Source organism: Trachymyrmex septentrionalis, unplaced genomic scaffold, assembly GCF_001594115.1.
Source record: "Trachymyrmex septentrionalis isolate Tsep2-gDNA-1 unplaced genomic scaffold, Tsep1.0 scaffold37, whole genome shotgun sequence".
NCBI classification, from domain to species: domain Eukaryota; kingdom Metazoa; phylum Arthropoda; class Insecta; order Hymenoptera; family Formicidae; genus Trachymyrmex; species Trachymyrmex septentrionalis.
In genome coordinates this window covers 590,825-611,185 of record NW_017305536.1, presented here as the reverse complement: position 1 = coordinate 611,185, position 20,361 = coordinate 590,825, and the positions used below count along the sequence as shown (strand labels likewise).

General features: G+C 29.8%; 6 protein-coding genes across 6 annotated transcripts; 4 read left to right on the top strand and 2 right to left on the bottom strand.

Annotated features, from left to right (window-relative positions):
- Positions 1 to 226: 226 nt before the first annotated feature.
- On the top strand, positions 227 to 1,972 carry LOC108750507 (ubiquitin domain-containing protein 1). The gene is made up of 4 exons (XM_018489984.1): positions 227 to 411; positions 1,008 to 1,367; positions 1,448 to 1,566; positions 1,669 to 1,972. The coding sequence occupies exons 1-4, from the start codon at positions 330 to 332 to the stop codon at positions 1,828 to 1,830; spliced, it is 723 nt and encodes a 240-aa protein (XP_018345486.1). The 5' UTR covers positions 227 to 329; the 3' UTR covers positions 1,831 to 1,972.
- A 2,703-nt stretch (positions 1,973 to 4,675) lies between these two features.
- LOC108750494 (cytochrome c oxidase assembly protein COX15 homolog) lies at positions 4,676 to 6,773 on the bottom strand. Its single transcript, XM_018489963.1, has 6 exons — positions 6,672 to 6,773; positions 6,356 to 6,530; positions 6,126 to 6,252; positions 5,740 to 5,872; positions 5,009 to 5,633; positions 4,676 to 4,930 (listed from the first exon to the last, which is right to left on the bottom strand). Exons 2-6 carry the CDS (start codon positions 6,515 to 6,517, stop codon positions 4,676 to 4,678), a joined length of 1,302 nt encoding a protein of 433 aa, XP_018345465.1. The 5' UTR covers positions 6,518 to 6,530; positions 6,672 to 6,773.
- Positions 6,774 to 10,486: 3,713 nt separating this feature from the next.
- LOC108750460 (MMS19 nucleotide excision repair protein homolog) lies at positions 10,487 to 14,394 on the top strand. The gene is made up of 9 exons (XM_018489910.1): positions 10,487 to 10,622; positions 10,958 to 11,196; positions 11,283 to 11,615; positions 11,707 to 12,301; positions 12,400 to 12,681; positions 12,758 to 13,473; positions 13,565 to 13,822; positions 13,904 to 14,068; positions 14,143 to 14,394. Exons 1-9 carry the CDS (start codon positions 10,526 to 10,528, stop codon positions 14,341 to 14,343), a joined length of 2,886 nt encoding a protein of 961 aa, XP_018345412.1. The 5' UTR covers positions 10,487 to 10,525; the 3' UTR covers positions 14,344 to 14,394.
- Positions 14,395 to 14,548: 154 nt separating this feature from the next.
- On the top strand, positions 14,549 to 15,586 carry LOC108750540 (MORN repeat-containing protein 4). The gene is made up of 4 exons (XM_018490023.1): positions 14,549 to 14,701; positions 14,892 to 15,075; positions 15,171 to 15,280; positions 15,423 to 15,586. The coding sequence occupies exons 1-4, from the start codon at positions 14,692 to 14,694 to the stop codon at positions 15,569 to 15,571; spliced, it is 453 nt and encodes a 150-aa protein (XP_018345525.1). The 5' UTR covers positions 14,549 to 14,691; the 3' UTR covers positions 15,572 to 15,586.
- A 1,761-nt stretch (positions 15,587 to 17,347) lies between these two features.
- On the top strand, positions 17,348 to 18,116 carry LOC108750844 (cuticle protein 67-like). The gene is made up of 2 exons (XM_018490654.1): positions 17,348 to 17,446; positions 17,563 to 18,116. Exons 1-2 carry the CDS (start codon positions 17,435 to 17,437, stop codon positions 17,959 to 17,961), a joined length of 411 nt encoding a protein of 136 aa, XP_018346156.1. The 5' UTR covers positions 17,348 to 17,434; the 3' UTR covers positions 17,962 to 18,116.
- A 207-nt stretch (positions 18,117 to 18,323) lies between these two features.
- LOC108750845 (vicilin-like seed storage protein At2g28490) lies at positions 18,324 to 19,770 on the bottom strand. The gene is made up of 3 exons (XM_018490655.1): positions 19,680 to 19,770; positions 19,195 to 19,285; positions 18,324 to 18,796 (listed from the first exon to the last, which is right to left on the bottom strand). The coding sequence occupies exons 1-3, from the start codon at positions 19,686 to 19,688 to the stop codon at positions 18,615 to 18,617; spliced, it is 282 nt and encodes a 93-aa protein (XP_018346157.1). The 5' UTR covers positions 19,689 to 19,770; the 3' UTR covers positions 18,324 to 18,614.
- Positions 19,771 to 20,361: the final 591 nt, after the last annotated feature.

Sequence of the window (20,361 nt, the reverse complement as noted above, 5' to 3'; positions counted from 1 at the left end):
TTTACATTGCTGAACGCACCTTTTATAAATCTATGGTTTCACCCATGGTGGAGCCCATTTTTTCGGGGCCTCTTGAGTTTAGTCTCCTTCTTTTTACTCCGTGCTCAAATCTCATTTAGCAAAGATTCAAACCTCATTTAGCGAAGACTCAAACCCCACTTATTGTTAGCGGAGTTTCAAAATGTAGTTAGCGGGGACATGAACCCCATTTCTCCTTGAAAGCAAGCAATATGGCTACGGCGAGAGTTCGATTGGATAAGATGGAAGAAAATGGCATGCGAAGTGTTATTAAATTTTAGTGAGATGTTTACTTGCTCCGGTTGTGTAGAATGGGAGGCTGTATAGGTATAACGAGGGCAAGGAATGCCTCAATCAATGATACATCGGAAAATTCGAGCAGAACTAATTCGGGTAGGATTGCTACCGCGAAATTTCTTTTGTAGAAAATACATTAAACATCAACTAACCTTGAAGTCATTTTAACTTTATTTTTGTCTTTGTATTTGAGGTATACGTTATCTATTAAGTTGTAGTGTCAATCATATCTACTTAATTAACTATAGTGTATATATAAATGAGGTTTAAATAATATCATGACATCAACGTAATAGTAATGCTTGTATTTTATAGAGTATAAGATTAGTTTTTACTTAATACTTTCTAACGGTTTTGTATTAGTTCAATAACTTCTTATCTATTATAAAATATACTTTTAACTAGGTCTTATTATCTAATACAATTTTGTAATACATAATTATACAATTAGCTAAATAATAAAAACAAGAAACATACAAAATACAATTATACAATTAACTAATTGACAAAAAAAGAAACATACAAAACACTTAAAAGATTAGATTGTCCATTATGTAAATTTTTATTATTTAAATATAACAGTTCCATAATATATGATAAAAAATGTACACACATTCTTACAAAAAAGATTTTGACGATTTTAAGTTGTTTTCTATTTATCTCTGTGGCACTAAAATAATTTATTTGCGTAGGAAATACAAGAAAAAATCATCTTCTGTGTCACGAGGTAATCAGATGGAAATCTGATGTACCTCTGACCGAAGGTCAGCTGAGAAGTAAGCGAGATGAATTTTGGGACACTGCACCAGCATTTGATGGTCGTAAAGAGATTTGGGATGCATTGAGAGCAGGTGCAACTGCAGCTGAAGCACAGGATTATCAGTTGGCACAGGCTATATTAGACGGAGCTAATATTTCTGTACCAAATGGTTTCTTAACTGAATGTTATGATGAGTTAGGAACACGTTATCAAGTACCTATTTATTGTTTATCCTACCCAATTAATATCGTAAAAGAAGATAGTGGAAGAGATTCACCTGCTGATTGCTCAGGTAATAAAATTTTTGAGTTTATTTTATATAATAATTTACAATACAGTTTTTTATCTTATTGCTGTATCAATTTTGTATAGAACCAGTTGACGAAGGAACAGAACAAACTTTAAAACTTAGACTGTCAACTACTTTAGGAGAAGTTAAACTACCTGTTTACAGCAATGATACCATTGCTGTTGCTAAGAAAAAATTACAGGTTTGTATAATATTAGTTATATATGTTTCATTGGGTGTGTTATATGAGAACAATTGCTTATGATGATAATAATAATAATAATAATGATTGTAATGCTTATAGAGTCAAGAAGGTTTGGAACCTTCACGTCAAAGGTGGTTTTTTGGTGGTAAATTGCTTGGTGATAAAATGCATATAGAAGAAGCTAAGGTACAGCCAGGTTACATAATACAAGTAATTGTAAATCCAGAGAAATCAGATAATATCTCTGGGAAGACTAGTTGAACTGATAACAAACATATAACGAAGAATGTTTCAATCAGCAATCAATAGGAGCATACTTTTACGCTTGTTAACAAAACTTGTTAATCCTATATCAAAGTAAGAATATTATGGTTTTTAATATTTTGTCACATCATCGTAAGTGATAAATCATTTTAAGATAAATTGATTATATAATATAAATATAACATACAAAATTTTCTATTACAAATTTCATCATTTAATGAAATTGCAAGTTACGTGCAATCAATTTTCTTTTTGTTGTATCATATATTTATCCATACACTTTATTATACAATGTAAAAAAGTTATGTAAGAATGAGAGAGAGAGAGAGAGAGAAAGAAAATACTAATAGAATAAAAAGGCATATCTTTATAAATTCGGCTTTCTTCAATACAATGTATTTTCTGCAATAAGAAAATTGACTGAAATGATTTATTTATATTTACGTAAGATATATATACATACAAATATATATACATACTATTTTTTATAATTCATAATGTGTAAGTTTACAATTTCACATTACAAAATCTTTCTTTTGAGTTTTACTGTAAAACTCATTAAAAGTGACAAATTACGGCCATTATGTGAGATATTTTATAATAGAAAAATATACGTATAAAAATCATATATATACTTTATACATATTATATAAAGTATAAGATATATATTGCTTTTGCAAAATAGGGGAAATGGTAATTTTTTATCTATTCGTGTTATTGTCATTACATCACATACGAATACAAGGGGAATAATTATATTCAATGGACAATAGTGAAAAGAAAATATAATACTCATTGCAAAGTATATACTTAGAACTCGTTTATATAACGATTCTGTGTTGTACTTGCAACTATTGACTTATTTCTTCGTAATTTTTGTCACGGGTTAGTCTTACATAAGAGGATAATATAAGAATTTCTTTCAATTTAATACATATATTCTTCATTAAATTAATATTTTTATTTTAATATACCAATTGTCCTATTTTCTAACACATATATATGTAATATTATATAGTAAAATAATTTTAAATTATACTCTTATTATCTTCTCGTAAAAATATAATTTTTTAGGCCTAATATTTTTTTAGGTAATAGTTAAGATGTTGAGTAAGATTTTAACAACTGAATAATTTAGAAGAGAATTATGATAATAAGATTAAGTAAGGGAAATTTGCATTTATCTCACATAAACAAAATTACGAATTATATAACCAATAGAGTTGCTATATATGCAATATACATATTGCATATATTGTGTATACCAGACACAAGTTCTCAAAGAGTGCTTTACATCAAACAAGTCAATGATTACTAAATAAGACGATTTGATCGTGATAATCTTATATTTTATGTATCACTTAAACTGTGTATAAAAATCTGCACTGCCCAATTTCGACTAGTTCATGAAAATTTTAATATTTTATTAGCTCTGATATCTAACTTTGTCAGCTATGATATCAATTTCTTTTTTTCTTCTGAAGATGTCAATAAAGTGAAAATTTGTTTTTTCACAAAAAGACGACAAAGAGACTAATATATTTGAAAAAATTATAAAGAAATTATAAAATTGCATTTATACGCATATTAATATGTAATATTAATTATTAAGTACTGTTCATTGCAGAAGAGTCATGATAAATATAAATCTTTTTATCAAATATATAAACTTGTCAGATATATACATTAATTATTTCATAATAATTTTAAAAGTATTCAAATTATAAAAAAAATATCAATACAATTTATATGGTAAAAATTGAACACGGTAATCATTAGTTCTTTTATCAAAAGATTTGTTCTATTATACAATAAAACAAGCACATACGCACGTACGCACGCATACACACACACACACACACACACACACACACACACACACACACACACACACGCATAGAGTAACAAATTCAAAAGATATATTAAATAAGATTTTTCTAGATTATATAATTCACGTATATTTATATTTATAAATTATGTGTAACAATAATTAGTATAAAATTTGGTTTTGAATACTTTCTTTCGTACACAAAAATAAAATGCAAGTTCTATTAATACTAGCGCTCAGTTTAATATTAAGCAAAAGTGTGATGTTAAACGTCGCCAAAATAGGAAGAAAATAACTCTTATGTAAATAAAAATTGTTATAATAATGAAATGTAATTTTAACTGCCTGATAAAAATGGTACTTAATATTAATAATACTGTATTGGACCAATGCATGCGAAATATTTTAAAATCAACAAATAATTGGCCATAATAGAAAATAAGTGCTCTATATGTAAAGATATTTTCTGAAGAATTGAGTTAAATAATAAATTATATCTGATAAGATAAAAGAGTTATTTTTGCTTTGGCATAATTTACATATATTTCAAAGTAATTGTTTAAATGATATTAAACCAGTCAATTTTGTTATGCATAATTATATTTCACAATCTTTTTGCACTGATATTTTTTGAAATCGTGTCGCATCTTGTAAACGTAAAATTATAATTAAACAAAAATAATTATTTCATGTTACATATGTTTGATAATATACATTGTTATTTAGAAAATAAAGTTGTGTATATATATTATAGTTCCTAAGATTAATACTAATTATTATAACATATATTGTGAAATAAAGCGCAAAAACGTTATAAAAGTATTGAAAAATTCTATATCCTATTATTGAAATAATTATAAATAATATAATGTAAGAAAATAAATTTAAAAAATATCACATTTATTTTATGAATAAATATCTTTTTTATTTTAATATATACATATATACATATAATTTATGATAAATATTATAAACATATATAATTATAGTTTGTTTTATTTTGCAAATAAAAATTTATTTAGCGAACTTTCCTAAATATCTTAGTTCGTGGCATAGCCAAATTATAGTACTTAAAAGTATAAGACTACCAGATTGATGTGATGCAGCTAATGTTACAGGAACATGATATAATAAAGTCGAAATGCCTAAAAGTACTTGAAGATAAGCAGCACAAAGTACTGCAGTCACAGCTTTTCTTCCTCGATTAGGAAGTTTATATTTACGAGACAAAATACCCAAACAAGTTATTAATGCTATGGTGGTAATTCCCTGTATAAATAATGTACATATGAAATAATATAACATGCTTAATGATTATATATATACATATATATATATAAAACTTACCAAAATCCTATGATCAAACTGAATTGTAGCTGGATTTTCTGTGAAGTTTCTTAATACTGGAGATATGGCAAGTATATCATCAGGTATCCATCTATCAGCCATTTTTGGGAAAGTGTTATAAATAAGACCAGCATCCATTCCAGCTACAAATGCTCCTGATAAAGCAGTGATAAATACCAGTCCTTTTGTTGAATGAATTAATCCTTTAAATCTTTTGAGTGCTTTCAATGTATTATTTGCAATTGTAGTATTAGAGAAATTAATTATCTTTTGAGCAGGAATCAGATGATCCAAAGCGTTATAAAGAAATCCGGTATATAGGAGCAATGCTAATCCGAGATGTGCAGCTAAACGATATTGCGACACCCGTGGTACATCGGAAGGTTCTATAAAACGATCTTCCAATCCAGATTTAACCATATACCACCCCATGAGTCCTTGCAGACCAATTAATGATCCTAAGGCAACAACACGTGTTTTCATTCCACGTTTTAGCATACCCTTATACCAAAAATATGTTGCTGGAATTATAAATACAGCGCCGATTAAACGTCCCCACATTCTATGTAAATATTCCATCCACCAAATACGTTTAAATTCCTCCAACGTCATACCGTGGTTGAGTCTATAGCAAAATTAATGTAGCATATATATATATATATATATATATATATACATATACATATATATTTCCATAAATTAATCTCTTAACATTATCAATTATTTCTTACATTTTATATTCAGGAAATTGTTTGTAACGATTAAATTCTGAAAACCATTGAGTTTCATTAAGAGGCATTTTTTCTCCTAGCAATTTCCAGGTAACCATAGATAAGCCTGATTCAGTGAGTCTTGTTATACCACCTAAATACATAGAAGAAAGGAAAAATAATCTTCGATTATTTCATAAATATAAATATATTTTATTTATCTTAACACATACTTAATGTCTATTGTGTGATTAAATATTACATAAATTTTAATTGCATATAGATACTCCATTAGATCATGGAGGGAAGAAATATTAATTTGAAATTCTATTTTCCATATGTCTTTTCTATAATGCTTTTAAGTATGATACAAATGTAGTGATAACATACAAAATAAATAAGAGTACCTAATGTGACTGCTACAAAAACCATGCCGCCACAGATGAGCAACCAAGATCCCACGATTTTGTCGTGTTTACCGCTTGGTTTTGAGGCATAATTACGAGTTATGACGTTTACTTGTTTAAGTGGTTTCTGTCATAAAAATTAGTTTAATATTAAACATCGTTCAGCTTATTAAAATTACACAGCATTGTTAGATATGCAGATATTCATACTATAAAGGAATGTTCATTACCTTTTGTAACAAGAATTTTGAACAGTATTCCTTCAAAGAAATATTGTTACATCGCTCAACACCAGCTCTTGTATTGGTAAACAAGTATTGTCGGTTAAGTATGCGTCTCGTAGCATTATACGCTCCTAATACTTTTGTATGATACCTCACGATATTCAACATATTACAAAAAATACTGCAATCAAAATACAACAATCGATGAACATCAATCAAATATCGATAAACCTAAGTGCACACTGATGTGAAGTATTAATTCTCGAAAACACATAAATAAGATAAGATTATGCCTCGCAGATTCCGGCATAATATAACGCACTTTTCGTATCCCGCGTATACAGCGGAAGTCCTCCAAAGTTCTCTATATATTCTAAAGCACAGTACTGCACACTCAATACTGGAAGAGCCATAGGTGACTGTCGATGGCACCAACATCTATCTGCCTAGAGTCCCTAAAGAGAGCGCGTCAATGTGAAGTAAAATGGCGTCTAACAGGGACTCTATTAGAGAGAAGGGTTCTCTACTGCGTAGAGTATAGAATCATGGTGAAAGCTTTGATTAATAAAAGTGATGAAATTATTTTATCAAAATGTGTCAAAATTATAAATAGGTAAGCTAATACATTATTTTAAAGGTTTTGAATTAAAAATATATTAAAGATACAGATATTATGTGGTGGAAAAGCGTCGAAAGTGACATTCTAACTTTGTTATTAATCATATAATTTTAACGCAGAAAACATGACTAAAACATGATTAAAACATATTGTCAAAAAGGGCACTTAAAATTATCAGTATATAGCAGTTTGACGATGGCAAGATATTTTATTGTAAAATAAAAGTATTGTTAAATGAAAGTGTTACTTCATTACTGTTTCGTATCATAACTATTTCAATTCCAAAAGTGTAAAACTAATTAATATAGAAAACGGACCTACTGTCAATATTTTGTAATTTAACGTAAATTCTACTCTCATAATTTCTCAAATCTAAATCACCGCGTTTACGATACTCAAAGTGGGGATATAATAGCATCGATGATTGGTTTTGCCATTTTACTTCAAAGCCAATGAAAATTTTGACAAGATTGACATGATTCTTCATAAAGACTCTATAGTATTGTTTGTTTTATCTCTCGGGAGCTGTTCGGAATTGCTCCAAACCCACTTGAAATGTAGAATTCACACTATGTACGACATCATTCATCGTAACAATGAATGTCAGATGTCATATGACGGATGTCGTACGTAGTATAAATCCTATATTTCAAGAATGCTGGATCCATTTGGAGCAATCCTAAGCAGCTCCCGAGAGACAAATCCTTTGACTATATAATTATGGACTGCTAGTTACCCCCACTCGTCTTATCTTTTCCGTAAAATAGACAAAGAGACTCGCATAGCAAACATCACGCGTGCCCCCGCCAGTGAAATAATAAAAAATCGAAACACAGTCACGTTACGATGATAAAACAAAAAAAAAAGAGAGAAATGAAATATGACAATGTTGCATTATTTTATTAGGTTTAATAAAGTACAGAATCAAAATGAAATATGCATGTATAAATTTAACACAATAATAAAATATAGATAACAAGTGTTAATAAATATATATATATATTATTTAATAGCTATATAAATATAATTGTAATGTTTATTAGCTATACAAATAATGTTATATTATTGACCGCTAAAAATTACAGCTATTGTTAACGTGTGTCTCAAAAGATTTTTTTTTAGATATTGTGATGCATTTCCCTTTATAAAATAATTCTATTTCGAAGTAAAATGTTATTGCTAATTTCTTCCTTTTTTTTTTATCTTCTTTTTCTTCTAATTTTATATGGCATTCGCCATCGAAATGACGACGATTCCGACAAAACTCGGGTAATAACTTCTTTTCTTTGATTTATGAAATTGAAATATATATCAAGCATTGAACTGGTAAACTTAGATTTATACTGTACGTGAATTAACGATATATCATCGAAGTACCGAGATTCGCCATTTCACTGGCGGGGGCATTTTTCATGTTGGTACGGCGTGAGAAAGCCAACAAGCAGTCCATAGTCAAAGGACAAATCGAACAATATTATAAACAAGCAACGCTCGCGAGCGTTACGAGTGTTAAGTAAAACGCAATCTATATTAGACAAATATTTAAAGTATTATTTCATGTTTATTAATTTACTTCACTTTCTTTACGTTGCATGTTGGAACTTTAATAAACAAAATTTTCCAATTAAAAATGCATGAAATAAATTTTATATTACAAAAATTGGTCCGCCAACGTTAGAAAGTTGGATAAAAATCATGGAGGATAGAGACTAAAGCCGAGAGCACATAGAAAAACGTAAGATCGTAAGACACACATAATCAGTAAGGACATCGTAAGATTAGATTTGCTACTGGCCTTACAATCTCTACCGTGATTGGACAATTCGCTTACTGATTACGGCCTTAGATTTTTGTATGTGACATGAGCTTAAAGCTAGTTACATACATTTTTCGTAACAGTAACCGTAAACGCAATGTAAGATTTCGACCAATCCCGTTGCTTGATTCGGTCGTTTGTAACCGTAACTGTAATAATCGAGCAACACGATTGATCAAAAACTTTACTATTACTGTTACAGAAAGTATGTGTAACTAGCTTAATGCCTCCGGCACACCAGTGCAATGTTCGTCGCGCGCGACACGCGATATCCAATGAGTGTACAGCTTTACCGATATTCTCATTCTAAAGATATATTGTCATTGGCTATTGCGTGTCGCGCTGGTATACCGAAGCCATAAGAAGACTAATCTTATATGAGCTCGTCAAAAAGCGTGTTCAAAAGTAGTAAATTTTGAATTAGTTTGATCAAGATGTCGCTTTTGTTTGTTAAGGATTAAAACACCTATTGTAGATCCAAGGTTAGTCTCTATTCTCTATGATAGAAACGAATTTTTTAGCATCAACCATAAATAAAATTACATGAGTGTACATGAACAAAACGAGCATGAAACATTTTAGCGTCAGTGGATGGTTCTTGAGATCCTAAAAGTAGAGATCGACCGAAGTTCGACATGATGTTATGAAATCGGAAATCACGTAATCTTGGAAATGCGTGCCAATATATCAACGCCAATTTCAATAAGAATCTTAACAGCAAGCTGGTATCGCTTCTTTTATTTTCATATTCGTTTTTCTCACTCTTACATCCGGTTTCACAACAACATGACAGAGCCAATTATGGATCGAATCGGCATTAGCCGATCTCTACTTTTAGAATCTTTAGAGACTTCACACAATAAAAGGAACAGAAAACAAAGAATAAGAACTTCAACTTATCAGAAATCATGTATTGTGGAATACACAGTTTCTGATAGGTTGAAATTTTTATTCTCTATTCTCTGTTCCCTATTCTTTTTATTGTACGGAGCCTCTTAGGCGGTTTCTGGTCAGCGAGTGGTTGTTCTGAATGCACCCATTGAACGAATTTAATAAGGTAAAGCGACTAGACATGCTTACCGAGCAATTGTATATGATTGGCTGGATATATAAGTGACAACCAATTAATTTGGATCTTCATACGGGCAACAGCGCTTTGATACCGAACGCTGATTCGTGAAAAACGGGTAATAGAGATAAATTTTATCTCTACACAATCGGCTTTTCACCAATCAGCGCTTGGTGACAAATCATTGTTATCCGTATAAGGATTCAGGCTTATGTTTATTTGTTCAGTGAACAGGCTAGCCGCTTTGTCAACTTGAACGCGCCTATTGGCTGCGTTCAGCAGCTCAACAAGTTGATGAAGCTGACGTCCTATGGAGCAGAAATTTATAGCGGAACGAAACAGCACGACCAATCACAATTGCAGAAAAGAAAGTAGAGTAATGACTACAGAGTTGTGATTGGTCGCGCTGTTCCATTTCGCTGTAAATTTCTGCTCCATGGGACGCCGGCCTCAGTATTCGCTGTTATTGATGTATTCTTTTAGATTTAAGATATTGATTGAATGGTCTAAAAGAATACACCAATAACAACGAGCGCTTGCTTAATTATTGATATTCGCTAAATGCGCCCAATCTTTCTTTCTTTACATTCTCCTCTAGTTGCTTTCTTTACCAAAGTTCGAGCATGTGTGCAGTGTGCGCAGAATATCTCGTGTAAACAATATTTTTTGGTTATGGCTTTGTCATTGAATTTCGATTTAAAAGAACAATTGGATGTTAGTTTTAAAGATACAACGGCTCTAAGTTTACTATGTAGAAATATAGCTTCCGGTATGTACTTACAAAAAATCTTTTTAAAATGAATTTTTTATGTACTTCTGTTATATTAAAGATAGTAGTGAGAGATACAAAAATTAAATTTTTACATTAAAATACTTTTTAGAATCAAATAACGTATTTAATTCTTTTAATTTAACAATTTTTTGAACTCAGAGAAATTTAATAAAATTTCAAGTTACATATTTATATAAATGTGAATCTTCTTATGTGAGAACTGTTATATCTCTTAATATAAAGAAGTATATAGAAATGTATAAATTTTATTATATAGTTATAAAAATTGATCTAAAATTATATCATAGAAGACATTAAATGTTTTATTTTAGAAATAGAATCAGGTTCTATAAAACTTTATACATTTGTGGAGATACTGGGTTCCTATATGACAGATCAAAATGTTCTTACGAGAGAAAAAGGAGTTACAACTCTTTCTTCGGTTTTATCACAATTACCCCAAGATTATCTTACCGAATCAGAATTATATTTTATTACAACGTTTTATTGTGACAGAATGAAAGATCATTATAGTATTATACCATCTGTATTAAGTGGAATTCAAGCAATTGTAAGCATTTGTCTAAGAAGCATTCTTATCTCTTGCATTATTTTTCACTTTTTAATTTTTTTATTAATTTTTTATAAACTTTTTAGGTGAACATGATTCATTTACCTCAGAATGCATCATCGTCCTTATTAAGAGTTATGTTTGAACATGTTCAATGTCAATCTCAACTGTTATCTGAACGTCACAAAATATACTTAATATTTAAAAGTTTGATAGAAAACAGATTAAATGATTTGAAACCCATGGGACCAGATTTAGTTTATGGTATTAGCAGCTCTATGGATGGTGAAAGAGATCCAAATAACCTCATGTTATTGTTTAATATGCTACCACATTTTATAAAAAATTTTCCATTAGGTCATTTAACTGAAGAAATGTTTGAAGTTATGGCATGTTATTTTCCAGTTGATTTTAATCCTGTAATTACATTATTAATTTATTTTTCTGTCTTGTCTTTTTTATGTAACATTTGTAACCTTTAAATATATATAATTTATAAATGTTTTACAGTCTGGCATAGAGAATCTAAATGTAACAAGAGAAGATTTAGCAGAAAAATTAGCACCTTGCTTATGCGCCATTCCAGAGTTTGCAGATTATTGCTTACCTCTTATAATTGATAAATCATATTCTACTCTCAGGGTTGCTAAACTTGATTCTTTAAATTTACTTCGTGAAAGTGTTCAAATATTTGGATTGTCAAAAATAGAATCATATCTACCAGATCTATGGACAACTTTAAAAAAAGAAGTAATACCAGGAAGAGATGTTGAAATAAGAGACACTGCTTTACAAGCAATAACATCTTTAATTAAAGTTATATCAGTTGATGAAACTGTTTGCAAAAATTTTATTGACAAAATAATCGTTGACGTAAAATCATCATTATGCGATGTGCAACTTAGTTTGTATAGACCTGCCCAAACACTACTGGAAACAATAGCTGCAATTAATAAAACAATATGTGTACAAATATTGCAAATTATAATACCTTTATGTATTGGACAATACTCTACAAAGAATTCATTTAACGATAAAATTGCATTGATAGAAACATTAAATAATTTGATGAAAATATGTTCTAATTATGATTTTTGCTTTCAAGGTAAGTTGAAATTATTATTATTTATTGAACTATAATACAATAGTGTGACGTTTTATATATTTATATATAATTTATAAATAATATAAAATTTAATCCAGATGTTCCAGAATTATCATGGACAAATATACCTCAAACATATTTAGATGGTTTAACAGTAGAAAATATTGAATTAAAAAGTAAAATATTCTTTGGTTTAACAATCCAAAAGGCACATTTAAACGGTGTACAACGTTCTATATTATATGATGCGATATGTAATGAAATTGGAACAGGATGCGATAAAATACAAATTATATGTCATACAACTATTATAGATTTTGCAACGTTGTATCTTGAAGAAATAATAATGTTGGTTAAAGAAAGATTGTTATCAAATATAGGTAAGTTAAATATACAGATACAATTGATGTAAAGTTACTATCTACGCATAAAAGTGATATTAATAAAATGTTTTAGATGAAATGGAAGTAGAATTATTGAAACGTAGAATAAAAGCTTTATCAGCAATTGCAAAGATACATGAATTAGGTTGTATAATACTCCCGAAAATTGTTACAATATTAATGGACACTGTTAATACTGATATATGTATTACAATATTACTAAATATCCAGAAATTAATTGCTTTAAAGAAATCTGATTACAACATACATCAATTTCTATATAAGGAATGTCATATTATTGATAAACTAATTTTATATGAGACAAATATTGTCGATCATAAGATGTTAATATCAAATATCTGCCAATTAATTGTACGAAATCTTACAATCGAGGAACAACGTGCAATTGTAATGAAATATGCTGTGGCTTTAGATACAAAGGTTCCTGAAACTGATGTAACTGTAATAATGAATCTTTTCATTCCTTTACGAAAAGATATTGATTTGAACCTAAATAATGATATGGTGGAAAATCTGTATAATCTTGCAACTAGTAATTGCAATCTGGATATAAGGCAAACAAGCTGTAAATTTTTATCTGTATTATTAAATAAAATAAAAGTGTCAGATCTCGATAGAATTGTATCTTATCTAGAAAACAAAATAAATAATAATTTAAGTGCAGACAATGATATTAAATTAAAACAACATACAGTTAACTTTCAAATTTGGATGACTAAAGCACTTGTTATGAGAGGATACGCAAAGTCTCAATACTTTCTAGAGAATGTACGTACATGGTTTAATTGTAATAATTTAATACTCAGTTATAATATAAATAATATAGATACAATAATATTTTCTGTGTTTGTTTTTACAGCTTACACTCTTATTAACTCATGATGAAATAGGTCAATTTGTAGGTGAACAATATCAAATTTTAGTAAATAAATATGAAGATATTTTAATAACGGAAAATTTCTGCGATGTGAAAATTTTTTATAAACAAAGAGTGTTCGAATATTTGTTACGACAAAATATTAATTTTACAAGCACAATGAGACAGAATTATCTTATTGCTTTGGTACATTTACTAGAACAAATGCCTGAAGAATTATTATTTTTACATTTAACTGAGGTAAGTTTTTATGATGCATTAATGATAAAATATATTATATCTTGCAATAAGAATATTTTGATTAATTTATTATGTTGTTAGTTAGTACCGCTGTTGATTGAGTCTCTATCTCTTAGCAATGAATATTTAGTACTTTGGACATTGATGTCATTTAAACTATTACTTGATACTAAACACGATGTATTTTCTGATAATGTACAATGTGTTATACCAAGACTTATGCAATTATCAACGCATCGAATCATGGTAATTATTTACATTAATTTTAACTTTTCCAACTTTCATTGTATCATTATATAAATCAATATTTATATTGATAGGGTGTTAGAATTGCGGTTTTAGAATGCCTAGCGCATTATGCTAATTATCCCACTATTCTAATCAATCCATACAAACAAATTGTATTAGACAAATTGGGGGTAATAATCGACGATCGTAAACGTTTGGTAAGAAAGGCTGCAGTAAATACGAGAATACGATGGTACTTAGTGGGTGCATCTGGAGAACAGTCAAAGGAATGAACGATATTGCAATTTGGTTTTGTATATATACGTATATTTTAGCGCCGAGGCACTACCGTGTCTCCGATATATATATTATAGATATTAATGCGATTTTATAAATATCTTTACTTTATATACATTCTGAAAAATGTAAATTTCTTATTATTAAATATTAACATGTTAAATATCTCTTGTATGGGATTGTTTTTATTTACATATCTAATCCGTAACGTACTTTTCCGAGCGTCTTCTAGGGTCTCTTTATGCTTGTTTATCCTAGATATCTTTCTTAATTGAATAAAGAATTGATTTTTGTAAGTGGATTAAAATCACAGCTAACTTAAATGCGTTCAGTACAGTGCAGACATGGGCGATGGTAAGAATATGTGATTGTAACATCTACTTCATTTGTTTTAATATATGATTAGAATTCTCTTTTATTTATTTAATTGAAATATCATTAATTATACATAAAACGTTGAGAAGAAAAGGCATTTTTTTTTATTGAATAGAACAGAATATTTGATTTTCTTATTTTAAATACCTGTGTACACGTGCGTCTACAGGTGTGGCAAAGAATGGTGCATACAAATACGATGACGGTACAAAATACATTGGCGATTGGAATCGTAGGGGTCTAAAACACGGTGCTGGTCTATTAGTTCTTGTGGATGGAACGCGGTACGATGGAGCATTTCAAAATGGATTATGCTCCGGCTTGGGAGTGATTGTATTTCCCGATGGAGCAAAGTAAGTTTTATGCAGCAAGTTTATTTTAAAATTACGCGTTTCACTCAAAATGTCGTTCCATATATATTTGTGCAAGACTGTTCTCTTTTTCTTAGATATGAAGGAGAATTTATGCAAGGATGGTTTCACGGCCATGGTGTGTTCTGGCGAGCCGATGGAATGAAATTTGAAGGGGAATTTCGTGGAGGTCGTGTCTGGGGCTTAGGTGCATAATTAAATTGATAATTTATTATTAATTACTTTATAGTTTTGCAAATAAAGTGCTGCAACTATTCTGACTATCGGATTAGATATAAACATAATTTTTATTGTAAATTGTTGTTATATATTTTTTATTCGTACTACAGGCTTAGTGACTTATGCTGACGGATCGCATGGATTTCCGAGGAATGAAGGTTTTTTTCAAGATTGCAGATTAGTAAGGCGACGACGTTGTCCTGATATAGTACAGAAGGCGCAAAAAATTTCTATGATGGCACGTGCTCAATGTTATTAGCGGAAATAGAATAAATTGTAGATGTATAACTAATAAAAAAGAGTATATAATTTATCAGATCATATTTTTCTACAATCATTGGTATTATTTTCATAATAATAAAAGCTGTATTTATAATATTTGGATAAATTTTATTAATATTTTTTTATTTTATTATTATTATTGCATATTTAAAACTTCTCCATATTATTTACTAACAAGTAAAATTTCTCAATGTTCAAAATATATCAAGAATTCATACAGAATTGGAACAAAGAATGCAGATTTATCTTTATTTACGTAAAATTAAGATACCGATAATGTCATTGATACCAGTTTCCTGAATATAGAATGAAATGTAATTGTAACGAGTTACGCCCTAAAAGAAAAAGTTTGAGAGGGAGCACAAGGCTAGACTACTTTCCGCTCAGAGGCGTGGCCAAGCCGGATGTTCCAGTTTTGAAGACGAAGGTCACCAATCGATATAAAATTCGCACATATAATGTTTTAATATAACAATATATAAAAATTGAAATTTTATATTTGTAAATATTAAACTGAAAGCAAAACAAGAAAGGCTACACAAGTCCATATTGCTTTGCTTTATTTCTGTTGCTTATATTTTATTTATGAAAATATAAAAGATTTTGATATGTATATATAATTTTTTAAATATATAAATATGTACATATATATATATGTATATATATACAAAATTCGCAATGCATATTTTATACATATTTTTCAAAATGATAAAATTATGAAAAAATATAGATTATTTTAAATCATATTTAAAAATAAACAAATTTAGTGACGGTTTATTATCTGGATCATAAGTTACATTAATAAATAGTAGTATTTTTTAATCTGGGTTCTATTAAATGCATGGAAATATATTATAAAATAAATGACAAAAATCTCAATTCTAATAAATATGAATCTATTAATATAAATACATAATGTATTTAAGATTATTTATGTATAGCGTTACATTGCGATGTATGAACTAGTTGTCTAGTAAATAAACAAAACATTTATTTTTTTTTTTACTTTGTAACTAATCAGTGAATCGCAATGAAGTTGCATAAATTATTTTGAATATTTAAAGAACTTATAAAAAAAATTTAGATTTTTATCATTTTTTAAATTTTAATTTTTACAATAAAGAATTAATAACAAATACAACAAATAAAATTAATAATCGATAAAAATGTGTTATTAAATAAAAATGTAATCTTATTCACACAACATATTTCATATTTATACAGCTTATTTGAAGGTATAAGTATTAAATACATTTCCAAATTTAATTTTCTTTGCAGGGACTGTGATACATCCTTAAGTCTTATAAAAAATAAGAAAATTCAAAATTTTACTCCTTTTTCACTTAGGACGAATTTCTGATTGAACGAATTTGATTACTGCGCATCCTTGAAAATTGTTTAGGTCTTTTACTTTGTTTTTTCTTATATTACACTATGTGTGTGTACAGTGAATGTCTTTGGAGAAGTTCAATGCATTATGAAAAATAATGAGATTTTACAAATTTATAAAATTTAAATATTGTTAGGGATAGAGATAGATAACTAATATTATTTCGCATGTTATAGACAAGAAAAAACATACCCACACGTTTTAGGTACTTATAAATCATCGTAAGGGCATAATGAATCAACAGGGAGTAAGACGTTCGGAGAATGGCGCAATATTAAGAATATCCTTGACCCTATATCCCACCATGGCGAACTGAGGGTACTGAAAGATTTTCGTGTGGCTCGTCGTTTGTCCGCCAAGTATAAAAGTACCGATTGTCATGGATTGTAGCATTCGTATTTCGGTTCAGACACGATTAAGGTCATCGCAGGATCTTCCTCATATAACATAATGGCAGCTAAGGTATGTACGATCAATTGCAATGGATAAGAGTTTATCTAGTATAGGAAACATATTTGTAAGAATAAATCTGTGCTTCTAAAGTTTCAAGTCATTATTGATAATTCTATTTATTTTAGTTATTCGTAATCATCTGCGTTTTGGCTGTGGCTAACGCCGGCTATATCGGACTGCCTTCCGCCCTGCAGTATCATATCGAGCCGATAGCGCACGTTCAACCCGCCATTACGTCGACATCCGATAATATATTACGTAGCCATGGTAATCTGGCGCAAGTGGCCACGCAAACGAAAACCATCGACACACCTTTCTCTAGCTCGAGCAAGGCCGATATCCGTGTAACTAATCCTGCTGTCACTACCTATGCTCATCTTGCTCATCCAGCCCCGTTGACTTATGCTGCAGCCGCTATACCAACGGCTGTGCGTCCGGCTGCTCTTGGAGTCGCCTACTCGCCGGCCGTAGAGGTATCTCATATGAGCTACAGCAGCCCGATCGGAATTGCTTATGCTTACTAAATCGATCACATCCATGTCACGCGACTTTATATATGATATAATATACATATATTTATTCGAAAATCCTCGATTCTTGTAACTATATACTTCTGTACGTGACGAATTAATGGCACTACAATGTAAGTAGTTACGCAATAAAAATCTATAATCTATAATCGAAGCTTCATTTTTCAACCCATAAATCTAGTCTTTAAATCGTTTCTTAAGAGATTGAATTATAATTGCGAATTATAAGGAGATAAGACGCGGCGGAAGCTACTATTTACACGTGTCACGCATATCATTTTATTTTAGAAAGAGTTTAATTTGTAAGAAGGAAGACGCTTGGGAATAAAACATGCTTTCTGAAAGAACAACATTCAAGCTTTTTATGTGAGATTTTATTATTATTTCATGTTTTTTTTTTTGTCGCGGCGCTTATCAACAATTTATCAACAATTCCACGTGGGACGGAGGACAAATGTTCTAATAGAAAAAGGAAAGAATTTTGTGAATTAAGAAGAAGGAAAGAATTTTGTGATATTGACTTCAGGGAGAATTGCGAAATGCATCAACAAATTTGTATGTATCTGATATTAAAGACAAGGTACATTCTGCGATGTGTAGTTGGTGGGATAGTGGCGGATTTTTTATCAATGTAAAAAAGATTTAGCCTAGCCCTTAAGTCCTAATCCAAGGGGAGCGGCACCCCAGCCGGTGCCCCATTTAGCACCACCCCATCCAGCATCACCCCAGCCGTTACCAGCCCATTTAGCACCACCCCATCCGGCACCACCCCATCCGGCACCACCCCATCCAGCACCACCCCATCCAGCGGCAGGAGCAGCCCACGCAGCTGAAACAAATTTATAACGAATGTTAGATTAGGCCTGTTCTTTTTGGCTGAACCTTTGCACCAGTTCATCTTTTTTTCTTTTTCTCTCTGGAGAGGAGGAGGAGGAGGAGGAGGTAAGAAGAGGAAGAAAGATGAACTAGTGCAAAAGTTCAGCCAAAAAGAACAAAGTTATTATTAAAAGAAAAAAGACGAAAAAAAAAAATGGAGAAAAATAATTCACATCCTCTAACGATAATTTATCCGTAATAATGGTAATTTATCCGTAATAATAGTAGCCTTAAGACTACCATTCGTGTATGTGACACACGATTTGATTTTGATGGTTCCAAAATCGTTAATGTACAGGATGTTTAACTTTCTTAGTCTTACGTATCATGTGAAATAAGAATTATCCATACTTTTAACGGGAGCAATAGCAATTGCAGGTGCGAGAGCCACGCCGGCATAGCAGACGTTTACGATAGCCACGAGGCCGAACACCACCAAGAGCTGCAAGATTTAATAACGCTTATTTATCTTAATTAATTAAAACTTCCGGAATATTATATTTTATTAAAATATTAACTAGTCATTTAAATTCGTCTTTTCAGATTACATTATCGTGTCCAATCTCTATCAAAATAAAAATATTAGTTTTATATATATGTTAATAATCGGCGTTCTGTGTTTTATGAAATTAAAACGTTAATAATCATATATATATATGAGTTATACACTTTTCTTATAATTAATACAAACTTATAATTTTAGAAAAGTGTAATAATCTGTAATCTTAATTTAAAATTTCATTATATATATTTTTATCAATTTCTATAAATTAATAAATATGAAAAAATTACGCAAAAATAATAATTAAAACTGTTTCTGTTTTAAAGGCACTTACTTTGAACATGATGATTGTTTTTCTATTTTCCCGTTGAAACACGAGGAACGATTGAATGCTCTGTTTAAATCTAACAGTCTATTTATACGTGCTGAAGAAAACCTGTCCAGTGTGCATGGTGCATTTTTTCCAAAAACTTCTTGTTGTAAATGTACGAATGCCACTGTTCATAATAAGGCGTTATTGCATCATATAGTTATAAAATATTATATCTTGTTAAGCTATGAATATATTTTACGCCTTCAATGATTACGCGGATTAAGGTTTTAATATTGTTTTCTTGCTACAAAATCGTATGCAATTATGACATTCGGAGCGCAAAATCGTGTGAATTTTTGTCCTGCATGTATAATATACGTGAAAATCAATACCTTTTTTTTATATGCCAACATTTGCATTTCATAGTACAGATTACTAAAAAGTGAGAACGTAAAAAATTATAATGGAATTGCAATTAGATTATGTATTTTTAAATATTGTTTTTGAATTCTTGAGAGTGTCCATATAATCGATTCATTCATTTATTATCCAAGTTTTACGTCCGCTATTTTACACGTCTCATTACTTTAAACATACAATTCTTTCTACACTTTTCAAACAATGCTTTGCATTCATTTTTATAATCAGCAAATAACTCTCTCTCTCTCTCTCTCTCTCTCTCTCTCTCTCTCTCTCTCTCTCT